This window comes from Equus asinus, chromosome 3 (assembly GCF_041296235.1).
Source record: "Equus asinus isolate D_3611 breed Donkey chromosome 3, EquAss-T2T_v2, whole genome shotgun sequence".
Classification (NCBI taxonomy): Eukaryota; Metazoa; Chordata; class Mammalia; order Perissodactyla; family Equidae; genus Equus; species Equus asinus.
The window spans coordinates 89,558,174-89,582,571 of record NC_091792.1 but is presented as its reverse complement, the minus strand read 5'-3'; the positions used below and the strand labels follow the sequence as shown (position 1 = coordinate 89,582,571).

General features: G+C 35.6%; 1 protein-coding gene across 6 annotated transcripts in view; it reads left to right on the top strand.

The window, feature by feature from the left end:
• The window catches only part of CCSER1 (coiled-coil serine rich protein 1), a 1,220,070-nt gene that overhangs the window by 569,519 nt on the left and 626,153 nt on the right, over positions 1 to 24,398 (top strand). The window contains exon 9 of one of the 6 annotated variants that reach the window (XM_070505368.1): positions 4,790 to 6,581. The exons of the other annotated variants lie outside the window; for them this stretch is intronic. Within the exon in view, the coding sequence (XP_070361469.1) occupies positions 4,790 to 4,939 (150 nt within the window). The 3' untranslated portion in view covers positions 4,940 to 6,581. Of the gene's footprint in view, positions 1 to 4,789; positions 6,582 to 24,398 lie in introns of those variants that run through there. 6 annotated transcript variants of the gene reach the window in all.

Below are 24,398 nucleotides of genomic sequence, written 5' to 3'. Positions count from 1 at the left end.
TATAGATATATTATATAAATCCCAAATATGTAAAAAATACACAAAAATATGAAATGTGTCTAATTCATATTTCTAGGGTGTTTTTTAATATGACATTAAACATGTTGTATACTTGGGGCCAGTCCGGTGGCACAGCAGTTAAGTTTGTACATTCCGCTTCTTGGCGGCCTGGGTTTGCCATTTCGGATCCTGGGTGTGGACATGGCACCACTTGGCAAAAGCCATGCTGTGGTAGGCGTCCCATGTATAAAGTAGAGGAAGATGGGCACAGATGTTAGCTCAGGGCCAGTCTTCCTCAGCAAAAAGAGGAGGATTGGCAGCAGTTAGCTCAGGGCTAATCTTCCTCAAAACAAACAAAATGTTATATACTTTCATAACATGAAGACACATTTGGTATTTAACAGGAATAGCAGTGGGCACTACTTTTTCTAAGTATGTGTTTTCAATTTATATATGTATATGAACAGTATTTCACAATAAGGCATGTTTACTCTGGATATAAATTAAAAAAATGATAGTTCTCTATAACAAGGATGAAAAAAAAAAGAATGAAAAAGGAGTTTTAATTCAGCAAGCACTCTTAACAGTACCAGTAAAATAAGAAATACTATACAAGAGACCCTGACTCATTATCAAGGTAAAAAAACAAATCATACACTAATGAATGATGTATTATGTAATTATTAAATATAATTAAATGATAAAACAGATTTTATAGACCATCAAGCTTCTGAGAACTCTTAACATGTTAGTGAGACAGCAGACAAATTTGGAGCACATTTTGATTCTTGACAGCTGACAACGTTTTTACTGAAACTTGACCTCTCTTTAGACTGTGTTATATGATTGCATTGATGATGATTATTGGTCCCAGAAGCGTATTATTGTGACTTTGGAAAACCAACAAGATGGATGGCAATTAGACTTTGGGTGGTGAACATGAAGTAGTCTACAAAAAAAAAAAGGAAAACCCATAAACCAGTACTTAGTATAGTAATAGTATTAACACACAAAAAGAACATGTCTTATATAACTGGGAGTCAAGTTTTATAAATATGTTAGTGATTTATAATATAAATTTTACATATTATATAAGGAAAACATTTGGATATTTAATGTAACCATATATATGTTATGTAATCAAGCTTTCTTTATATAGCATGCAAACATATCTTTGAGTTCAATACAAATCCTATGTAGATATTTATTATCTACATGTATGGCTGCCTAATGGCTACATAATGGCTGCATAGATTCATCAGTTTTAACAGCAGAGAATCTATCATTCATTTTGTCAGAGAATGCTTATTTTGGATACGCAACTCAGAAAAAAGCATTCATTTCTTCCCATCAACAATGATTGTGATCATATTTAAAACATAGCATATACAAGAAACCAGACTGTCATTTGTTGAATGAAATGAGAAAAAAAATGATTACTTTCAGAGCCAATATTGCAAAGCTATGATTAAAGTAATTTAGTACACCTCCCTCTAAAAAAGAGTCTTCCTTTGGCTGATTCAGTAAAGTGAAGCACTAGTTGTTTTTTTCTCCTTTAAACTTGAATTACCCAAATTGACTACTTAACCTCTAAAATTTCCCAGGTAACAATCAAGGTACTGTTTTAATTTTTGTGCTATGTAGTTTGTCTAATCATCTTGAATATTTCAACAACGGAAAATGTTAGCTTTTGAAAATATAGTTTGTTTTATTAAAGAGGACTGTAGTTGAAGAGGAAAATGTATAAGCGATGATTTAAGAATTTAAGGAGGAAGAAACATCACAAAAAGAAAAAGGTGTCATTAAAACTGGATTTGGAGCACAAAGGAGGGATGGCAATCACATAAAAGCAATACAAACCACTTGACTCCCTTGAAAATTAGGTCCTAGTACTTCTGATCCTGATAATAACTATTGACATTTTGACAAGGTGGCGGTTAAACTTTACCTTCATACTTTACCTGCCTAAATTTGAAAATTTCATAACATTTTAAAAATCAGTTTACCTGAACCCTATTATAATACAGATTTATAATCTGTAATTTAGAACTAGTTTAGTTCTTATTGTTTATCATGGTCTCTCATTTCTTGACAACTGCTATTATCATAAGCAATTTTATCTACACATATATAGCATAAAAGAAAGTTAGTTGTAATTATACCAAGAAAAGATTTATACTCAACTTAATATTAAGAAAGCTTTATTTGTTTTATAATTGTTTGTTTACTTATTTAGCCTTATTTTGATAGTTTCAGGAGTTTTAAAAAAATCAAGGGCAGTTTGGGTTTGGGGCAAAAGAGATTTTTAAAAATTTTTTTTGGTGAGGAAGATTTTCCCTGAGCTAACATCTCCTGGCAATCTTCCTCTCTTTTGTTTTTTTTTGGTTGAGGAAGATTAGCCCTTAGCTAACATCTGTGCCGATCTTTTTCTACTTTGTATGTGGGATGCCTCCACAGCATGGCTGATGAGTGGATTAGGTCCACACCTGGGATCTGAACCCATGAACCTGGGCTGCCAAGGCAGAAGGTGGAACTTTAACCACTTGGCCATGGGGTCAGACCCAAAAGAAATGTTTTTAGATGTGAATTTTCAGTTATTTCTTTATCTTTAGATCAGTGTTTCTCAACAACAGCGCTGTTGACATTTTGGGCCAGATTATTCTTTGTTGTAAGTGGCTGTTCTGTGTGTTGTAGGATGTTTAGCAGCATCCCTGGCCTCTCCCTTCTAGATGCCAGTAGTACCCTCCAGGCTTTGTCAAATGTCCGTAGCGGCAAAATTGCCCCCAATTGAGAAGCATTACTTTAGGGTTTTAGATTAAATTATAGTCCCCAATGAAATTGTCTAAGATAGACATTTACTTGTTGATACCCAGTAAAACAGAAATTCTGCAGAAGGGATGGACCTCTCTTTTAACTATTTACATAAATAGCCATTTTCATGCTGCTTTAGGCTGCTAGGGCTGCCATAACAAAAGGCTATAGACAATGTGTGGGTGGCTTACACAACAGAAATTTATATTTTTGAAGTCCTGAAGGCTGGAAGTCTAATGTCAGGGTACCAGCATGGTTGGGTTCTGGTGAGAGCTCTCTTCCTTGCTTGCAGATGGCTGCTTCTAGCTGGGTGCTCACATGGCCTTTGCCCAGTGCATGTGCATGGAAAGAGGGAGGGGGAGAAAAGGGGTGTGAATTCTCTGATGTCCCTTCTCATAAGGGTGCTAATCCATCAGGAGTACCCCTCCCTCCTGACCTCATCATCTCCCAAAGACCCCATCTCCAAATACGATCACACTGGGGTTTAGGGCTTCAACATAGGAATTTGGGAGGGTCACAATTTAGTCCATAGCACATACTGTTTAACTTATGAAACTTAGTATTAGCAAGTAAAATTGCGGACAAAGAGTTCTATTGTATTTCTTTTCAAGCGCTAAATGCACTTTTCAAACATTATCATTCTTTCTCTACTCTGTGATTTCAGAATTATTACCTTGGTTCAACTTTTCTTTCTTGCTAGCTTGGTAGATTTTACATAGCATAAATATACTAAGAAACAAAGTAATTTTGATTTGGGATTATATATTAATGTTGTTTGGGCAAATTGTCCACATTATTAACTGCATTTATAATATGTGTGTGTTCTGTAGTCAACTTTCAATTTGTCCCTTCCTGTTCTCTTTAAAAAGAAGAAAACGAGGGATTTGTACTCTTGGGAGCAATTTCAAGACGTCTGAAATTATTATCCCTGTAATTTGTATGCATCACTTACATTGGTGAGATTTACTGATTTTTTTTAACAGATAAAAATAATCATTTGCACATATTTTATGATGTCCAAGGAGATATTAAGTATTACAATATCAGAGTGTCCTGGGATTGTACATGTGGTGGGGCAACTAATTGGAGAAAACAAGAAATAGACCCTTCAGATAAGAGTTCTGGGTATGGTAAACAGGAAGGAACTGGTCCCGACATGGGATATCTGCTCCCAGCAGCTTTATGACAGAATAAGTCTCCTCTGCACTGCTGTGAGGTAATGTGAAGGGCTCTGAATCTGTGCGACATGGGCTATGGAAACATATTTTTAATGTTGACAATAAATTATAGCTTGTATTGTATTGGTTTTATAAAGTGTGTTCACAAAATATTGGAATAAGCCAAGCAACATTTGAAATCATCTTCTCAAGTTTAAGACTACTCTCCCATCAAATGAGATCATTTAAAATTTTTCCTTTCCTCTCTCTCCCCTCCCCTAGAAATATATGACTTTTGCTGAGCTTGTTGAGGACTTTTAGTGATTTCAGTTCTTTTTGTTGCTTTTCCTTTGAAACATATTTCTTCTCTTTCGAGAATACTTATTTGTGACACATTTGAAAATCACTAGTCACAGTATTATCTATTTAGATTTGAACTGAGTAGTATAGGATTTATTACACATCACTGTTTCTCCTCCTCCTCATCTTTCTTCATTTCATGTTCTATGTTCTCTTCTGATTCGCTTAGTTTTGGTTAGAATCCTTTCCTGTGTTTCCTTCAGATGGGACATTGATGGTATAGTCTCTAAATCTTTGAATATCTCTTTACCTTGAAAGATGAAGGATACTGCTATGGGTTGAATTGTGTCCCCCTAAAATTCATATGTTGAACTCTTAACCCCCCGTGTGACTCTATTTGGAGACAGGGCTTTTAGGAGGTAATTAGGGTTAAATGAAGTCATAAGGGTAGAGTTTTAATTTGATAGGATCCGTGCCTTGTAAGAAGAGAAAAAGAGACATCTCTCTCTCTCCGTGCACAGGCACCACAGAAAGGCCATGTGAACGCACAGCAAGAAGGCAGCTTTCTGCAAGCCAGGAAGAGAGCCCTCTCTGGAACCCAGCGATGCTGGCACCCTGGTCTTGGACTTCCAGCCTTCAGAACTGTGAAAACATTAAATTCTGCTTTTTAAGCCACTCAGTCTATGGGATTTTGTGATGGCAGCCTGAGCTGAGACAGATGCCATGTGTAAGCCTAGTATTTTCAGGTCTTGGTCCTTTTTTCTTAGTAGATGATACTCCAGAGTTTTTTAGATTCAGATGCTGCACATGACACTTTTTCATTGTTTATGTATGTGTGTAACATTATTTTTCTTCCTTAATTCTGACTGGTATTCAGTAATCCTATTCAATCAATTCAAGTCTTCCTTCAAATTAGAGAATTGTTTTCCTCCTGAAACCTGTATTTCCATATTTGGTCTCATAGATCAATCCTTCAAGTCCTTTATATTTTTCTCTTAGTATTGAACTGTTTTGTCTTTAACTAAAATTTCTTCCACTAATATTCTAAACCACCAATTTGATTCTCAACAATAACTATACTTTTATAGTCTAGTAAATATTCAAATTCAAAAATTATTTTTTTTTGAGGATGATTAGCCCTGAGATAACTGCTGCCAATCCTCCTCTTTGTTTTTGCTGAGGAAGACTGGCCCTGAGCTAACATCCGTGCCCATCTTCCTGTACTTTATATATGGGACGCCTACCACAGCATGGCTTTTTGCCAAGCGGTGCCTTGTCCGCATCTGGGATCCGAACCTGCAAACCCTGGGCCATCAAGGGTTCCCCAGCCCCTAGAAAATAATTTTGATGCTTTAATTATATACTGTTAAATATTCTTAGTATTTTTTTGTTAATTTGTCGTTTGTGCCCTGTAGGATTTCTCTTGCACTTGAAGTGGCCTGTCCTTGATGTTTCACTTGTCCTTTCTTCCTAGGGTCTTTGGTTCTCTTAAGACACACTATTACTTTCTTTTGCTTGTTCATTTCTCTACTTATCCTCAGTACTCAGGTAAAAAACTTGGAAAATTCAACCCACAAATGATCAAAGGCCCAATAAAATCTGCTTTTGTTGGCTGATGACAACAAACAAACTTAAAGATTATTAGTCTTCAGTTTTCTTTTGTGACGCCCTGAAATCTTCTGTTACATGTGGTAGAACACTGCTGACCAGTCTGGGTTGCTGCACTGCAGTTTACCCGGCCAGAAATACTCTGCAGCTCCTTCTGGGATAATAAATCAGGAAAGTATTACCCTCCCTGCAAGGCTGCCTATATTCCATCAGCAATGCTCTCTCTAGAAGCTTTGATTTCTCATCCTTAATCCAGACGTATTGGCTGCTAGTCCACTAGCACTAGTTAAGCCCAGAGGAGAACAAAGTCTTGAGCCTCCTCCCTTCTCCCAACTCCCATCAGAACCTTAACTTTCCCATGCACGCCCTTGAGCCTTGCCTTCCTGCCACAGCCTCTGCTTCAGCTTAGAGGTTAGTGTTGCTTGAGAGAAGATGGTGTCAGGGTTTTGTATTCAGGATATTATCTATCTTCTTTTGAAACTCTTTCTTCATGTTCCCTCTGTTGAGCAAACCCAAAATTAATTGCATTGTGCAGTCTCCTCCGCCACAGTCTACCTCTCAGCAAGAATTCACTGTCAACCACATTACGTGAAATCCAAAGCACGCCCCAGGTTTGGTCAACTTTACATTGGGTTAGAATAGTAAATGAGAAATAGAACAAAGGAGGCATTTCTTGCCTTCATCTTCCTGTGGACTTACCTTTTTTTGTTTGAAGAGGAGAGTGAATCAATATAGTGATATGAAAAATCAGAATATGAGTGTCTAGCCTCGTTGCCTATGTAACTGGACTTTGGTGTTTGGGCCTCAGTTTCTTCAATTTTCAAATAAAATTACCATAACACTAGAAATATAGAAGAATATTAAATATTCATCAATAGTGAATTTGATAAACAAATTACAATATATTTATATAGGTATAGCATATATTATATTACACAATATATGTTTACATAGCTATATATTTATAAAATTATTAAGTGGAGAGAAGTAGATTTTAGAACTGCATATAATAACATGATATAAACAATATATGTACATAGAAAATCTAATATAATTAACGATACTTATTGTTAGGTAACATGACAATGTTTAATTTCTGTTTTATATAATTTGCTAGTGTTTCACTTTTAGTAACAAGTATATATTTCTCTTACAATCAGAAAAAAATCAACCATCTCTTTGGAAAATAAATGACTTTAGATGCATTTGGTGGTTTTCATCCTGTGATCTGTGTGTGTTGGGGGAATCGTAGTCTGCTTGGGCTGCTATAACAAAATACCATAAACTGGGTGGCTTAAACAACAGACGTTTATTACCTATCTGGATGCCAGAAGTCCAAGATCGAGGTGGCGGCAGATTCCATGTCTGGCGAGAGCCTTCTTCCGGGCTGGTAGACGGCTGTTATCTCCTCCTGTCTTCACCTGGCCTTTCTCTGGTGCATGCACCCAGGGAGGGAGAGAGACACTCTCTTATAAAGTCACTGATTTCAACATGAAGGCCCTACCTTCATGACCTAACCTAACCCCAATTACCCCCCAAAGGCCCTGCCTCCAAATACCGTCACATTGGGGGAGAAGACTTCAACATGTGAAGTTTGTGAGACGTAAATATTTAGTTCACAGTGGGGAAATAAGAGTATTGGCGAGGTCTTGTGGAATTCCACCCCCTCACCACAACCCCTTAACCACAGCAGTTATGATTGTACTGTTTTTGCATATCATAATTTTCTGTAAGATTCTGGTTGACAAAAAGTCACATCTGAGAATAAAAATCAACCAGTCAAAGACATAAACAAAACAAAACCCTGGACAAGATGATTGCTAAGGACTACTGTGAATTATTAGATCAGAGTAGAAAATGAGATGAAAAGCTGTGACATATACTTTGCTGAGAATTATTCAAAATTGTGTTCATTAGGCAAGATATTAATTGAAGATAGAAAAGAACTAACATTCAGAGTCAGTAATAAGTTTTGATAATTAATATTTGGTTATATATTTTAGAATATGTTTGTTTATTTTGTAGAATATATTAAATTCGGTAAATATTAGAAATCTAGCTTTTCCACCCAGCACAAAGATTTGAGGATTTCTTGAATGTACTTTCTTAAGGTATTTAATGCACAGGTGTAGATTTAGACCAGAAGTCTAAACATAACGGCTAAAGTAAGAGTACTTTATCAAAATAAATTATAATGATAAAAGGTATTTAAAATAATTATGTATTATTTTTAACCTTAGGTTTAACTTTATTAAATTTAATGATATAAAGCAGAGAAATATTTTTCTCACTTATGAAAGTTTAGACCTTTTCTTCACTATTTAGTGAAGGTCTCTTTGAAGAATGCAGTGTAATTTTATTGCTAGTATGGGACTGAGGGACATCGTAAATATTACCTTCTTGTGCCTAAAATAAATCTGAGAGATTTACCATAAACATTGATGGTGAAGTGTAACCTTGTGTTTTGGGGGGACAGATATTTTCTTGTAAATGATTATTTATCTTGTAAATGGTTTCAGGAATCTTATAAACGGTTTTATACTGTGGGTGAAAAGTGTGCTCCATATGATAACAGAAATTGAAGAAAGTGTATTTGGTATTTATTTATAGATTGATTGAAAATATTTCTAAATAAGTGAAGGTAACATACAAATGAAAAGAGTAATAACTTTAGTTTGACCCAAGACTGTGGTAAATGAAATTGCCCTAGTTAGGATGGGTACATGGTGCTATGAATTTACTGTTTTGTTTTACCACTAATTTGTTACTTATACTCTGTCAAAAATATTTAATGAATTTATATGGATGACCACATTAGAAAAGTGTATTGTCAGTAATTTATGATTCTAAACTGTCACGATTTTTACCACTTCACACTCTTCTATTTGGATACTTTTATTCGTTTTTTAGCTGATCTGAGTAAAAAAAGCATCAAATGTAGCTTTTTACAGTAGATTTCTTTAAAAACGTGTATATTTCTACTTAAAAGACCAGTTTAAATGAACCACCCAAAAGCAAAGTAAGTTTTCTGGGCAGAAAAGTTTATTAGCCCTGTCTAAGGATAAATATACACTTTAATACAGCTCTCATTACAACAATAAGGAAAAATAAAACAGGGCAAAACAAAAATAGTTGCCATGTTGCCTTCCTAATCTTCCTCTGTTCACCAGCCTAACATTTACACTAGTCAGAAGGTGGTGGAAGCTGTCAGTTGCCTTCACCACCACGTGTTTCTCGGCTAATCATTAAGGGGAGCAATGACTGTGGAGCATTTAAAACAACAATAAAAGAAGTTACCTGTATTTACTCTTACCATAAGCCATCAGTTCGAAAAATGTCAGTGATAGGACTCCTTTCTGAAAAGATTTTTTTGGGGTCTGAATTCGTATTTAGTAACTCCAGATTATCATAGAGTTTTACATTTTACACGCACTTTTAAAAATTTCACTTATCACATTTTTATTACTCATCTCTTAATAAACAGTGTATTTTTAAATGTAAGTGAATTGGGAGAACTTCCAGTTATAGAGTTGAAACATAGACAGATTTAACAGTTCAGAAATCCTCCAGCAAGCTTTAAGCTCAGTTTGTGTTTCTAACCCCTGTGGTACTACGTGTTAATATATTCAACAGTAACTTCAAAATAAGCAATGAGAGCGTAGTTATTGTAAGATGAAAGAATGGACCTTGGTTACTTCCATTCTGTCATTTGATGTAACTATTTGGAGTATTTATTTAAGACAAACAAATAGAGTGAGAACTGTGAGGTATATATTTTTTTGGAGGAAATACTTGCAAATTTTAGTTCATATATTAAATATTTTACTGAATTTTAATATCTTCAATCTGAACATTATTTTTCATTTTAAATTGTGTGTTTCATTTTAAAATGTATGTTTTAAAACTAATGTACTGATTAAAAACATTACATCAGGGCTCAATTCAGTAGTCGCCTAAATTGTGTCTTTTGCAGACTCTTGTTACACAAATATTATGTGTATTAAAACATTACTTTTTGAAATGACCATATTTACAACAAAGTTTTAACTAGCTACATTTCTTTTCTGGCCATTACTAGTATTCATTTTGTCATGATTATTATTTAAAGTAAGTTTTTCATGAAGGAGAGGAAAGTTTTAAAAATGATCTGTTGCAAGTATCCAATATGGTAGATACATCACTGAGTTGAACACTTCTTCCTCCTGCAATGTGAAGACTAATCAAGAAAGCTAGATCACATAAAAGAAAGTCAGAAAAAATTATATCCCTTTTTGTGTTCTTCAACCTTCTTTGTTCTCATTCCAAAGCAAATATTGAAAATGATAGTCTTACTTGAGTGTAGGTAAACATATGAACAATCATCTTTGCCCAGCTTTTTAAAATGCCATTTACTTTATTTAAATGTAAGCCAAGCTCTCAGCTGATTTGTTAGCATTTGAATAGCAAAGTGTTGGGCTGCATAGAGGCACATGTATAACTGATGAATTTTGAAAAATTGAAGGCAAGTGAAGAACTGAAAGTGTTGTATTATATGTAATCAGGTTACTATGCATAGTAAAGGGTGAACTAAAGATAAAAGACTGACTAGGAAATACGTATGGCTAAATAGCACTTTATCAAGAATCTGGAGAGAAGAGTCACTTGATTTGGTTTAAAAATATATTCAGAATTCAAATTGAATAAAATTGTATGCCTGTGAAGCTTTAATAACAGAATAATTCCTACTTGATAAGAGGAACATTCTTTTTGCATGAAAATCATATCCTGGATTCATCTTAAAAGTAACTCCCCACTTGCTCTACATTCCATTATAATTTATGGTATTATTTCATGCCAGTCATTTTAAGATGGAACCTTACAGGCCCGTGGATGATTTACATAAGAACAGACAGCTGTAAGTACTTTCAAATCCTCTTTCTTTCTCATATTTAGGAAACATTAGGAACAGAAAAGAAATAGATTAGGTATACTTAAACATTATTAAAGTGTCAGGCTACTTTCCTACTTTTTCCAGGCAAATTAATTACATGTGTTCCAGAAAAGGCTTATCTCAGCAGTAATTACTCTCCCTGTCAGGTCTGTGAGACAGATGTACAGTGTAGACAATATCCATGATACATAATGGGAATTAGCCTCCAGTGCCTTACACACTCCAGTACCCTGATGAAGAGCTGCCAGAAAGATACAATCTTTACTATTCTACCTCACTTGCTTGGGCAATCTGACGTATTTAAGTCTTTATCATGAAGTGTTGTCATATTGCACCCTGGCATGAATATAGGGAAATAACTATGATTGCCTAAATGCCAGTAGGAGGATGTTTACCTTTAAGACATGAGTAGGTTTTGAAAGGAGTGTGCAGCCATATGATGGCCAAATGAGGCACGTAGCTGAAATTATACATGAAGTTGTTGACATTTTTCACTTATTCTATAAGGTATGTCATATAATTTAGTAGTCTTCCCTTCATTCTTTCATTCTTTCTTTTATTATACCAGTCAAGATTCCAGTGCTTAGAGTAATTTACCAAATAAAACTATTTAAAAAGTCCAGGGGACATAAAGATAGCCAAAGACTTAGAATTAGGAAAAAAATACAAATCATGTTCCTGAATTACTGGGGGAGTAAATAATAGACAAAAGGATAAAAAAATATATATGTGTGTGTGTGCATGCACGTGCATATATGTTACATGTATGTGTGTAGACATGTACAAATATAAATAAACTATATATAAAATATACATAATGTTGTACTGCACAGTAGTTTATCTTTAAACATTAGAAAGCCACTTGAGCTGGGGACTTTGACTGCAGCAAAGGTCAAGATGAAGGAGTGGAGTGGTCTCTCTCAAGGAGCCAACATTCAAATGAGGGAGACAGGTGTAAACAAATCATTTTAATAACAATAGCTGTAGTTTACTGAGCTCCTACTCTTTGATAGGTGCTGTGATGAATGCTTTAGGTTTATTATTGCCTTTAACTTTTATAATAAAATTGAGAAGTACGCATTATTACTTCCACTTTATCTATAATAAAACTGATATTCAGAGGGATTAAGTGATTCGTTCAGGTCTGCATACTAAGTGATAGAATTAGGATTTGAAGCAAAGTCTGTGTGACTCCATGAACTTATTTTTCCCTCTACTACACCAACAGATTTATAAGTTACAAAGAGGTGAGGTCAGTGCTACACTATAGGACATCACAGTTCCCCTCTGCTTCGTATCGCACCGTAACAAAAACAGCAGCTCCTGTTTATAGATCGCTTAGCCTGGTACTAGCAGTCAGACTTGGGTGGTCAGGGCACCAAGTTGTGTGATACAAAACAGGAAGACTGATATCGGAGCAATCGCCTACAGCAACTGCAGCAACTTCTCACAGCCTGGAGGTGAGCATGGTGGCTTCCCTCAGGAAGGGCAGGGGACATCACGGACACACTGAGTGTCATTTCTATTACCATGTCCTTTTTCAGGGGCATTCCTTGCATATGAGTAAGACTAAATGTCCATTGTTTAAAATTTCTTGTGAAATCACGGCTTGGCATTAGCATGAGTGCTGAAGACACGAAGAGAGAAAAATCTAAGTATCTTATCTAAAAGCTAAGAAAATAAATGCTTTTTAATGATCTTCAGTGTATCTCTATCTATGTGTGTGAATACAATATCTACATACTCGCACATCTGTAGTTCATATCACCAATAAATCTACCATAGTCAGTCAAATACAGACTGAGAGAATTGTCAAAAGTGAGCAAACCTGCTAATCCAAATGAACAACAGTGAGTGTCTGATATCATCTGCTGACAGAATTATTTCACTCAGTTGATGAAGAAAACGTGAATGATGGGCTGGAGGCGGTTTTAAATAATTTAGTACCATCTCACTTCTCAACTATTTGAGCTATTTCTAGGACTATTTTAAGTTCTGTAAGGAATGAAAAGGAGGATTCAAAACTTAACCAGGCATCATTCTCACCAAGAAGGTGGGGCTTCAGTGCCCTCCTGTGTGCTCCCCTGTCACACTCAAATGTGGATTTCCTTGCCTTCTTTTCCTCTCCCATTGGATGAGCTCCTTATTGACGGAGACTTGTCATCCTTACGTGCTCGGCATCCAGTAAAGTGGACATTCAGTAAATGTTTGAAGAAAGGAATATAATTTATATCATAGTTCTTGCTCTTACATTTTTTAAAGAAACCTTTAAAGAATCAATCAAGCAAGATGATATCACATTATAAAATTGTGTACTTTGGAAGATGAAAGACTGAAGGAAAAGAGGGAAGAAGGAGTGTGGGTTTTGCTGTATAATTTAATGGAGGAAGTTCTAGAAACCAAATGTGCGGGGTGGAGACGTGAAACAGGAAACTTGCACAGAAAATGGGTGCCACAGTGAACAATGATGATAAAATAACCAAGGAAAATAGAACATACAATTATCTAAAGACTAGTAATCAAAATAATTTACAGAGGCAAAAAGGAAAGGATTCAAAATGGATTCTAGTCTAAAATATTCTAGAAATCAAAGAAAGACTAAGGAAACAGCGTTCAACAAAACAATGAAAATTTTTTTCCAGAAATTTAGGTAGTGCTAATGTAGTCTACTTCTCATTTTACAAGAAAAAAACATTTGATTAATAATACAATTTGATGGTTCTCTTAAGGTAATTTTTTGGAAAAAATGGTCTGTTATGTGAACAATTAGTAACAGAAAGTAGCTATGGGTAGGAAGTTAATGCTACTCAAGAAAGAACAGCTGCTGTAAAACCTAAGTATAAATGGAACAGTAAAAATAAACTTAAAATGACATATTCATAACCTATGTTTGTGAATGTACAAAATACTGAGAAGTACATAAGGCAAATACGTGCCTATACTATGTGTCAGTAAAATGCTAAGCAATTTGCATAAGCAAATATCTCACATCACCCTCAGTCATACATTTTTCCTTTATAATTGAGGAACTTGAGGCTTAAAGGTGTTAAATCCCTCAAAGTTACAGAACTACATGATGTCATTTTTCTTTTTCTTTTCTTTCTTTCTTTCTTTCTTTTTTTTTTTTTTTTTGAGGAAGATTAGCCCTGAGCTAACATCAGTGCCCATCTTCCTCTACTCTATGTGTGGGATGCCTGCCACAGCATTGCTTGCCAAATGGTGCCATGTCCACACCCGGGATCCGAACCGGCGAACCCTGGGCTGCTGAAGCAGAACGTGTGGACTTAACCACTGAGCCACCCAGCCAGCCCCTACATGATGTCTTTTAAAGAATCTGTGCTTGTGGAAATTAAATTTGACTATGTTTGTTATGGAGAAGCAAAAAGTGCTTCACTGTGATGGTCCTTGAGTCAACTTATTTCTCACTGTTTGTAGCATGCACAGATTGGTGGAGTGTCAGGCTGAGAGGAACAAAGAAAACAGAGCCCATGTCAAGTCCGTGGTTTTAGGGATTTCAGAACTATTGAGGTTTGTGGAACTTGGTTGCTTTGGAATGAGAGCTCCTTAAAATTCTTATAATTTCCCAGACGCAATTGCCAATATCCCTTTTATTAAATTCTCAATTCCTAGTACATTTCACAGCTCTTGGCTTATTTGACAGCCAGCCAAGATTAACTCGATTCAGTATTTAAAGGTTCCCAGGGTTTGAGGCTACTGGACCCACCTTTTCCCTTTAAACACCTGACTTTGGTCATTTGTCCTTCATCTGTGAGCAAACTGGTTTCATAGCAATACTAAATAAATTACTATTTAAAAAGTGATGTGACTTTTAAAAAGAAATGTGGAGAAATAACACCTAACGTCAACATAATAGATGTCCAATCCATGTCAGCTCCTCCTCCCATTGTTTGTTTATTTTAGTTTTTACTCATGCTCATCCTGTATTCCATTTACCACCGTTCCCAACTACTCTGTGAATTATGTTGGTTCTGTTGTCGTTCTCACTGCATTGCAAACAGGGAAACTAAGGTTCAGCACAATTAGTGAACTTTCCCGTCAGCTAGTGAGCAGCAGACAAGGGACTGAAGGATGCTTTAGCTGGTGCTACCCTGCCTTTGCTTGAGACTGCCTCCTTCATGCTGGATGCGCAAAGAGATGCCACATTTTGGAGGAGGGGTGGTGGGATAGAATCAATTGAAAAGATTTTTGCTTATTGATTTTCACTTCCTAGCTAATCTGACCTTTTCAATTAAAAATAATAGGCACTGTTCATAGTTCTAATTTAAGAAAACTGTATCATTGTATAATTTTCCATAGATGAAAGTCTATGTATTTTTTTTCCTCCTCTGAACTTTGTTACAATAGGCGTATTTGTTTTAGCAAAAATACTCAAGCTACTAGAAAGACGATGGCTTGCCTGTTACACTACACAAGTTTGGCTACATGATTTGTTTGAGTTATCTACAATATGTTACAAAAGGCAGACGCTTGGCAAGTTTAATGTCATCCATCTGATGTAATTGAGCTTAAGGTTGGGCGAATAAGACTTTATTTCATCCTTGAAACTTGATGAACACAGCTATCTTTATATCAACAACAATGTTGCTTCTTAAAGAAGTCTTACTATTTTCTTATTGTAATAGAGGGTGTTTTTTACATAAAATAATAATCTTGACTAAATTTTATGTAAAATTTATTTTAGACTACTATATTTAATGAAAGTTTTCTAGTGGCGGAAGAGAAAAAAAATATGTTACCCATTATTCCACTACCCCAACATAATTCTTTTGGATATATTTAGGTGTTTCCCCCGTTTTTTACATAGTTGAAATGATAATAACTATATATATTTTGTACTCTGATTTTTTTCTTAATTATATATTAAATACATTTTATATGTCTAATTATTTTTCTTAAAATACATTCTCAAAAGTAACATTACTGGCATAAGGGCAAGACATACTTTTCCACAAGCATTAGGTATTGCTATATAATTATTTAACTTTTTTCTAATTCAGTGGTATAAGTACATGTTTACTAGTAAGATTTTTTTTTGTCAATTGTATATTAAGATAAGCATATGTTAAATGGATCCTTTTTTTGAAACAAAATGAAATTTTAATGACTCTATTTAAGTTTTCTCTCCCTACTAGAAATGTCTGCAAATAAATGGAGAATTCTTGATTTTAGTTGTATATATTCAGTGAAAGCTCTAGATGTAGATATACATTCGATAATATAAACAAAACTATGAACTTTTTTTCTGAGACATAGCAAATGGGCAAACTATATAATAAATGGAGCTTCAGTGTTTACTATGCATCAAAAATTGTCTGGTTCTTTAAAATTAGAGAGCTTCGACAAGCATATTAATTGCTTTGAGGAGACTGTTTTCCTTGTTCCATGATTTTTCTCTTATTATGTATACTGAAGGCTGGTTACCAAAGAGATCCATTAACAAAAGAAGTACTGCTTTCTCGAAACATGTCGTCTCTGTCATTAGGCAAGTGAACATTATTCCTTCTGTCAGTTCCAAAATCTGCGAAAATTTTTCATATTCTTATTTTACTCAGAAGCATTTAACTACTAAAAACTCCCACCAGAGGACACTGATGAGGCCAGTCTGTCCCAACACTTTACAGATTTGTCCTTCCAGAACTAAATGATGGGCACTTGAACGAAATATTATGGAACAATGAAATTGCATCTTATTTATAGTGTTCTTCCATAGATAAAATATTAAGCTTTTTATAAAGGAAACATTTTCTGTGTATAAATGGGAAGATCCAAACCTACTGATAAACTAAGTACATTTTATCCTATCATACTGCATCTTTGAGAAAACAGGAAGATGTTACGCACTTATTGTAGCTTTTAGGACAACGCATCTTTCATTATTCAGCGCTTTTCCAATAATCTAAGGAGCTGGTTCCCCTCTCTTTAACCCAAGGACAGTGTAAAGTAGTCTCTGAAGTTATAGAGACTACTAATAAGCCTCTCATTATTCCTTGGGACTTTTTTTTTTTTGGCAGGAAGAAAAGACTTATGACAAAGAATTTGTGTAACCCTATAAAGACATTCATTTGTTCATTGCCACTCAGTCCTCAGTGTTAAGAGCCAGTCCATAAAACAGTGCATGACCCATAAGCACTCAAATGTGTATTTAATGAATAAATGAATGTATTATTCAAAGTAGGCAAAATATATTCTGAATTCCTCAATTGAAATAAACAAGGAAACCTTTCAATATGTTGTATATGCAACTCTAAATGAATTTTTGTATCTTCACAGTTTTAAAGGAAGTTCTCTGTGAGATCCCTATCAGTTTGCCCTTAAGGAAGTCATATGCCACATTCCCTTCCTCGTATTCATAAGGTGATTATTAATGATCAGAGTAAACTCTAAAGTGAATAATGTATTTCTTGATAGCAACCAACTTTTTTAAGTCATTAGGATTTCATGCATGATAAGTTGAATACTAGTACCTTGGTAAGCTGAGAGAATTATAGATACTAAACACCACGTTGTTGTTAGAGGCTACTTAAATTATTAGTTTCAGTACAATCTTCCTTTTACTGTTAAGATTTATTGGCTAATTATAGTGCAGGAAAAAAAGTTAATTCCATTCTAGGAGTATTTGTGGATAATTATCAGGTGTTTAGCACTAATGCGAATTAAGAACTGTGTCTATATTAAATATGATATGTCATTTTTTCAACTGCTTATGATATTTATTTTAAAGTACCTTTTTCGTTTGCACCTATCAACATTTTTTCTTAGGATTTTAATTTTACCTTTTTCTAAACTAATGCAACTGATTACAGCTTTATATTTGAATTTCTAGATGCAATGATATTAAACCTGTTGGCTGCTTCACATTTAAGGCCTCTTTTATGGTGTGAAGTATTTATTACCTTGGAGCCATGAGACCGCCCTGAAAGACTGTAATCCCAGTTCAGTGATGTGCTTAGAATCGCTGTGTGTTGATACATGGAATTTGCCCCCTGAGCATATTTTATTTAAATCTGGTTGCAAGACATTTTCTTTTCTTTCTCCATACATCATTGATAACATCTAATGCTTTGTCAGCAGCGCCTGGAACTCTCATCAAAGATGACAGCTTAGGAAAACCAGATTTTCCCAGAGAGACATATCCAACTAGAATATAGTTTTAATTTTGCCAAGTTGAAATAGATTATACCAGATTGTTTTAATTGTCTGCAAGACATCTGGGAGAATTTTGCTTCAGTCTAGAGAATCATATGCCACCGTGAAATGTTTGCCTTATTACAAGGAACACGACGTTTGGGACATAACAGTGCACGTTTCCTAATTTTCTGGTGACTCCACTTTACTGAATTAAGCCCAGAATGCAATGAAAGAGACTCTGCCCTTTAAAACTTGTGCTCTCATTTATAACTTAAGGGTATTTCAGGAATTCAGGGGAAACAGTCCCATTTTGGTCACCTTCCCAACATTCTGAGATAGTTAGTTTTCTGTTCTGAACTGGCATGAGATTTCTGATATTCCTCTATGTGCAAATTGTAATATACTATTGGGTAGAATATTTTTAGGTAAATATAAAGTTGACAAATAGAATTTCATCCATCCTCATCCGTGCCCCTCATTCTCTTACCTTTCTGATACTGATGAACAGGAACATGATCAGTAGCACACAGAACAGAAATCTGGATTAAGCTAACCTTCGGGTCTGTCATCCTGACGAAGGATTATTAGTCATATGTTGGAAACTACAGAACAGTTTTTGTTTATCAACTTAAAATTGATGAGCAGACACATTCTGCCCAGCCTCCTCGGCTCACAAGCCCTACCGTGTATGTAGGTCCTCTTTCCTTCTTGGCCCTCTCTGACTTACTCTTGAGATACTGGCAGACAATCTAATCCTTTTAATCTATCAAAATTTAATTAGAGATTTCTGAATTCCAACATTGTAATGTTGTATAGGGTATACATATCTACATAGGGAAAATAAATGATATCAGCTGGTATATTTTTAAAATTCAAGAATATGAGTAATTTTTCTAGTGAATGAGGTCTCATAGAATATTTTCATTATTAGAATAGAACTGACACTATAAATTTATGTAATTATTTTAAAATATTTTAGGTGTCCAATTTAATTCATTTGTCCAGTAATTAAAATGGTTAAAATAGATAAATTAAATTAACTATTTTCTACCATTAAATATATATTTGAACTGAATTTATGTAAACTGCTCAATTTCTTTCAACCTGTGAACTACCAAGCATTTTGTGTGTCTTCCGTATTGCTAAGTGCTTTGGGGAATATTATGATCTTTCTCCAAGAAGGAGTCTGTAATCTAGATGAGGAATCCAAAAAACAGATGTAAGCAATTAATATCGCATATATAATTTCTTGGTTAATTTTATAACACACCTAAAAATATCAGTTCATCAAACACATGTATGAACATATATTTAAGTAAGTAGAACCTGTTTCAACAAATGTGAATGAAATTTCCACACAGCTTCCCACTACACGATCTGAAACAATTGAAATCTAAACATGGGATAGGGCACAGACTTGTGATCCCCATATGCCTTAGATCTTGTTTGGCCTGCTATAGCAAAATACCACAGACTGTGTGCCTCATAAACCACAAGCACTGATTTCTCACAGTTCTGGAGATAAGGGTGCCAGCATGGTTGGATTCTAGTAAGGGCTGTCTTCCAGGTTGTAGAATGATGACTTCTAGTCATATTCTCACATGGCAGAAAGAGAGGAAGCTAGCTCTCTGGCCTCTTCTTATAATGGCATTGATCTCATTCCTGAGGGTTCCACTCTTATGATTTAATTCCCTCCCAAAGGCCCCACCTCCATAAACCATCACATTGGAGATTAGATTTCAATATATGAATTATGGGGAGACACAAGTGTTCATTCTATAATGATCTGTAGAACATATGCTTACTAAATTTGCTGCAAACTCATTGCTGCATCACACCCAAGGCCCAAAAGTGGGCCAACAAAGAAAGATGACTTTCTTCTAGAGGCAGGCCCTATGCCTTGGTCCAAGTGTGTTTACAGGGAAGGAGGAACTGGAGGAGAAAGCCCACATCAATAGATCAGATTACACCAAAAGAGAGACTGTTGGAAAGGCTGAGCTCCTCATATTTCATCCTTTACACAATCTCACCAATTAGATAAGACATTTCTCTTCTATTGTTAAAGCATAGGTTAGGGGGATAGAACAAAAACTGAAAATCCTTCTCCCATTCTTCCGAAAGAGTAGAAGTTCATACTTTAAAAACTAAGCTTAATAGGACCACTATAAGAGGAAGAAAATGCTTCCCCCAAAGGGAATGTAAAGAAGACTGATACACAAATTACCTGTTTTTTCTATATTATAATCATTAGCCAATACTCTAGTCTTTGAGTTAGTGGCTTAGATTAAAATTACAGTCATGTGCTGCATAATGCCGTCCTGGTCAATGATGGACCACATATATGATGGTGGTCTGGTAAGATTAGTACCATATAGCCTGAGTGTGTGGTAGGCTATACCATCTAGGTCTGTGTAAGTACACTCTATGATGTTCGCATAACAAAATCACTTAATGACGCATTTCTCAGAACATATCCCCTTAAGCAATGCATGACTGGAATTATAATAAATGAATACAAAGATATAATGCAATATAATAAACTGTAAGAATATAATAGTGTAATATATATTGTATAATACATATAACAGTATATAATATGATGTTTTATAAAGCATCCTTTTGATTTCTGCTGCTTTAGTACCTTGAGATTTATTATGTCATTAAATCTACTATTAAAATAAGCATCTTTTGGGGCCTGGCCCCATGGCTGAGTGGTTAAGTTCATACGCTCCACTTGGGCAGCCCAGGGTTTTGCTGTTTTGGATCCTTGGTGTGGACCTAGCACCGCTCGTCAGGCCATGCTGAAGCAGTGTCCCACATAGAACAACTAGAAGGACCTACAACTAGAATATACAACTATGCACTTGAGGGGCTTTGGGGAGAAGAAAAAAGAAAGAAGATTGAGAACAGATGTTAGCTCAGGTGCCCATCTTTAAAAAAAAAAAGCATCATTTATTTAGTTTCGTAGAGGAGAGAGGAGAGAATCCTTCATTTTACTAGAGAGAAAAAACTTTAAATCAGTTCTACCAACATCTAATATTAAATGTGTGTGGGTAGAGAAGAATGAGGAGGAAGGTGGTATCTTAATTCAGAATTAGAAAGGAGACAAAATAACCATTTTCTATTACAAAAGAAGTTGACTCTATGACATTAATTTCACCATGGGAAATCTGTAATCTTCATTTTAGAGAAATTAATTGGTAGCAGTACTATTTATGAAGTGCTGTGCTCTCAATGCCTTGAAGAACTTTTCTACATTATCATTAGCCTAAGATGTCTAGCCTGGAGGGTTTCACATTTTTCTAGCTTAGTGATTACATCCTCCCACGAAGTATCTGATGAACTGAAGAAGACAGCTCTAGATTTCAGCAAACTCAGGAGTAAGTTTTCGTGCGTGCCAAAACAAAGTAGTTTAAAATGTCAATATTCAAAGCGTTTCATATTTCCTGTATTTTGTGTCTTCATTAGCTACAGTGCTTATGTATAAAACTTAAAGTAGATCACCAAAGGGACATTATATTGAAAAAAGAAACATCGTCATCCGTGAAAGCTATAGAGCCTCTCACATTCTTTTTTAATAGTTATAACCCTGTCTGCAAGTCACCGTGAATTTCCATGGCAGTTGTGGCATTTCTCATAAGAGTGTAAATTCATTTTACAGTTGGTGAAATGACATCTGGGTTAATAAGAAAGCAGAATTTTTTTCAACCACTTAAACTTGTAAAAATGACCAATAGTGAGTACCATGCTACCATGTAATCGTTACATAATTTAGGCAGACTATCCGATTCCTCACAGCTCTGAAATGCCTCTGACATGCCCCTATTCAGTTTCACCTGTATCCTCGAGATGCTGAGTCAGCAGCTAGACCCAGTTATCACTAAATGATGCTCTTCTTCCCCGTTAGAAGATAACTTCTAAAAACCTCTATAGTTAATATAGAAACAAGAATGACACATCTTCTCAAAAATAACCTTTATTATCAAAATATTAGTTTGTGACTTAGATAACTCACTGCTAAGACAAGAAACCGAGAATGTATTTGGAGGCAAGGGTGAGAATGAACATAAAAATCAACGTTTAATGATCAAGAAAATATTTCTGCATGTATTCCCTGACATGGTCTGGGTCGGGTTGCATTTTGTATTAGAACTACTTATGATCTCAGTTTTCTCCTTTGCCCAGGTTTTTGGCTTCTCTGGAGAATATTAAAAGCTGGATTGAATTTTATTACATTATAAATCAAGTAAAAACTGTATTTTCCCTATTTTGAGGGTTGTCCTGGTACTCTGGTTCCTCTTCACAATAACCAAAAGTCTTAAGTAGAAAGAATCTGGTTGGTCTTGCCAGTTAGTTCCGGTGACTTGTCCAATGAATGAGAATTTGGGCAGGAGTCACAAATAGGAACTTTTGGTATTTAATCGACATGACTTCTGTCCTTTTTGCATTTTCTTTCTCTTGAATGTTAGCCTATTTAATGGTTTCTCTTTTTTTCCCATTAAAAAATAATGTTTGGCATTAATGAGTGCTCAGTAAACATTAATTATTCTACCCCACTAGCCTTCATCAGACTAGTTTGTCGGTCAATATAGCTTATTCTCGCTGGTTTCTTATTTAAAACATGTTTTTAAAAACTGTATTTTGAAAGCATTTTTCTCCTGTCTTTAAAAAAGAATTATTGGTAATTAAATTAATGTTGTTAAAACTCTTGCTATTTTTTCTCTGCCAGGAACAAGTTAGACAGGAAATGTGGGGTTTGGGACTTTGGGGGTTTTTTGTATGCTTAAACTATAAATCCTTGATTGGGTTAGCTCTGTGACTGAGTGGAGCCATCTCTTTGCTTGTTAGGATTCAATTGGGCTTCCCAGGGAGAGGAGGAATAAAGAGGAAACTAGCAGTAGGTACAGAAATCATGACCCCAGGGATGAACTCACATCTGGATTGTACAGGAAACCAGTCTATTTTAGGTAAGCATTAGAATCTGAAAGAGAAGGAGGAGGAATTTTCGGGTGCCGCATGGGGTGTGGCTTTGGATGTACAGAGAAGACACTGGGAGCTGGTCTGAGGTATCTAATCGTCAAAGAGAACCATCAGAAAATGAAGCAGGAAATAGCAAGAAATGGGCTCAACCTCAGGGGAAACACCCGACAGGAAAGAGAGAGACTTGAAGGACTCTGCCCGCTATAGGATAAGGGCAGAGGTTCTTAGGGAATTAGTTCCCAAACGGAATGGGTCATTCCAAGACCCCCGTGTCTAGTGTGACTACGTTCTGGTTTACATAAGACAATGCCTGATCGCCAAGTTGTTATTCCATCTGTATTAATAGTCCCCTTTCCCATGTTCAAAAAGGTAACAGTTTTCATAATAAATTGTATCCTCACTTTATGTAATACCCAAGAGATGTGTATGAGGAGACTTCTGCCTAATAGGCTATGAAATTGCTTGTGTCTTCAAAAAAAACTTATGATATCCTGAAATAAGAATAAGATTTTAGGTTGCGTGAACATCTGAAGACTATTTCTAGATTTCATAAGTTCAAGGAGATGGCATCTCTTAAAAAGTCAACGTAGGTTAATAAGCGTGAGTCCTTTGGAGCTGCACTGGACAGTTTCAGGCCCAATTCTCCTCTATGTGTTTGTATGACCTTGGGCAAATCATGTAACATCTCATTTTCTCAGTTTTCTCATCTGTGGCATAGAGGTAATAATAGTATCTACTTCATACAGCTACAGTGCAGGGTAGATGAATCAATGGAAAAAACGTGTGCTTATAACAGTGTGGCTATTTGTTGCCAAAGTAGTCCCCCTATGGTTCCAGGGAATCTGCTACCTACAGATTTCCAGCTGTTCTTTGATCTGCTGGATTAAAGTTTTATTTACAGGAGAAATTAGTAATAAACTAAAAGTAAGGTCCTGTATCAATGTTACCTAAGACTGTCTAAAGCACTCTTCAAATCTGAAGTAGTATTTACCAGCAATCATATTTTGAGTTTTGTATATTGTTTTGCTGTTAGTACTCTAGAATATGATTTATAATTTTTAAGATTTGATCCGTTCTTAAGAATAATCCTTTTTCTGTCTCATCGAAATATTTGCTAGAGGATTATATCTTTTATTTTTTCCTCAATCCTGTGCAATTGGGGCTGCTCCTTCCTTTTTTTCCCCTAAAGATTGGCACCTGAGCTAACAACTGTTGCCAATCTTTTTTTTTCTTTCTTTCTGCTTTTTCTCCCCAAAGCCCCCTCATACATAGTTGTATATCTTAGTTGCAGGTCCTTCTAGTTGTGGCATGAGGGACGCCACCTCAACGTGGCCCGATGAGCGGCACCATGTCCATGACCAGGATCCAAACCAGTGAAACCCTGGGCCACCGCAGCTTGTGAACTTAACCACTCGGCCCCTGGCCGGTCCGGGGCTGCTCCTTTCTAAGGAAATTGGAGGAGC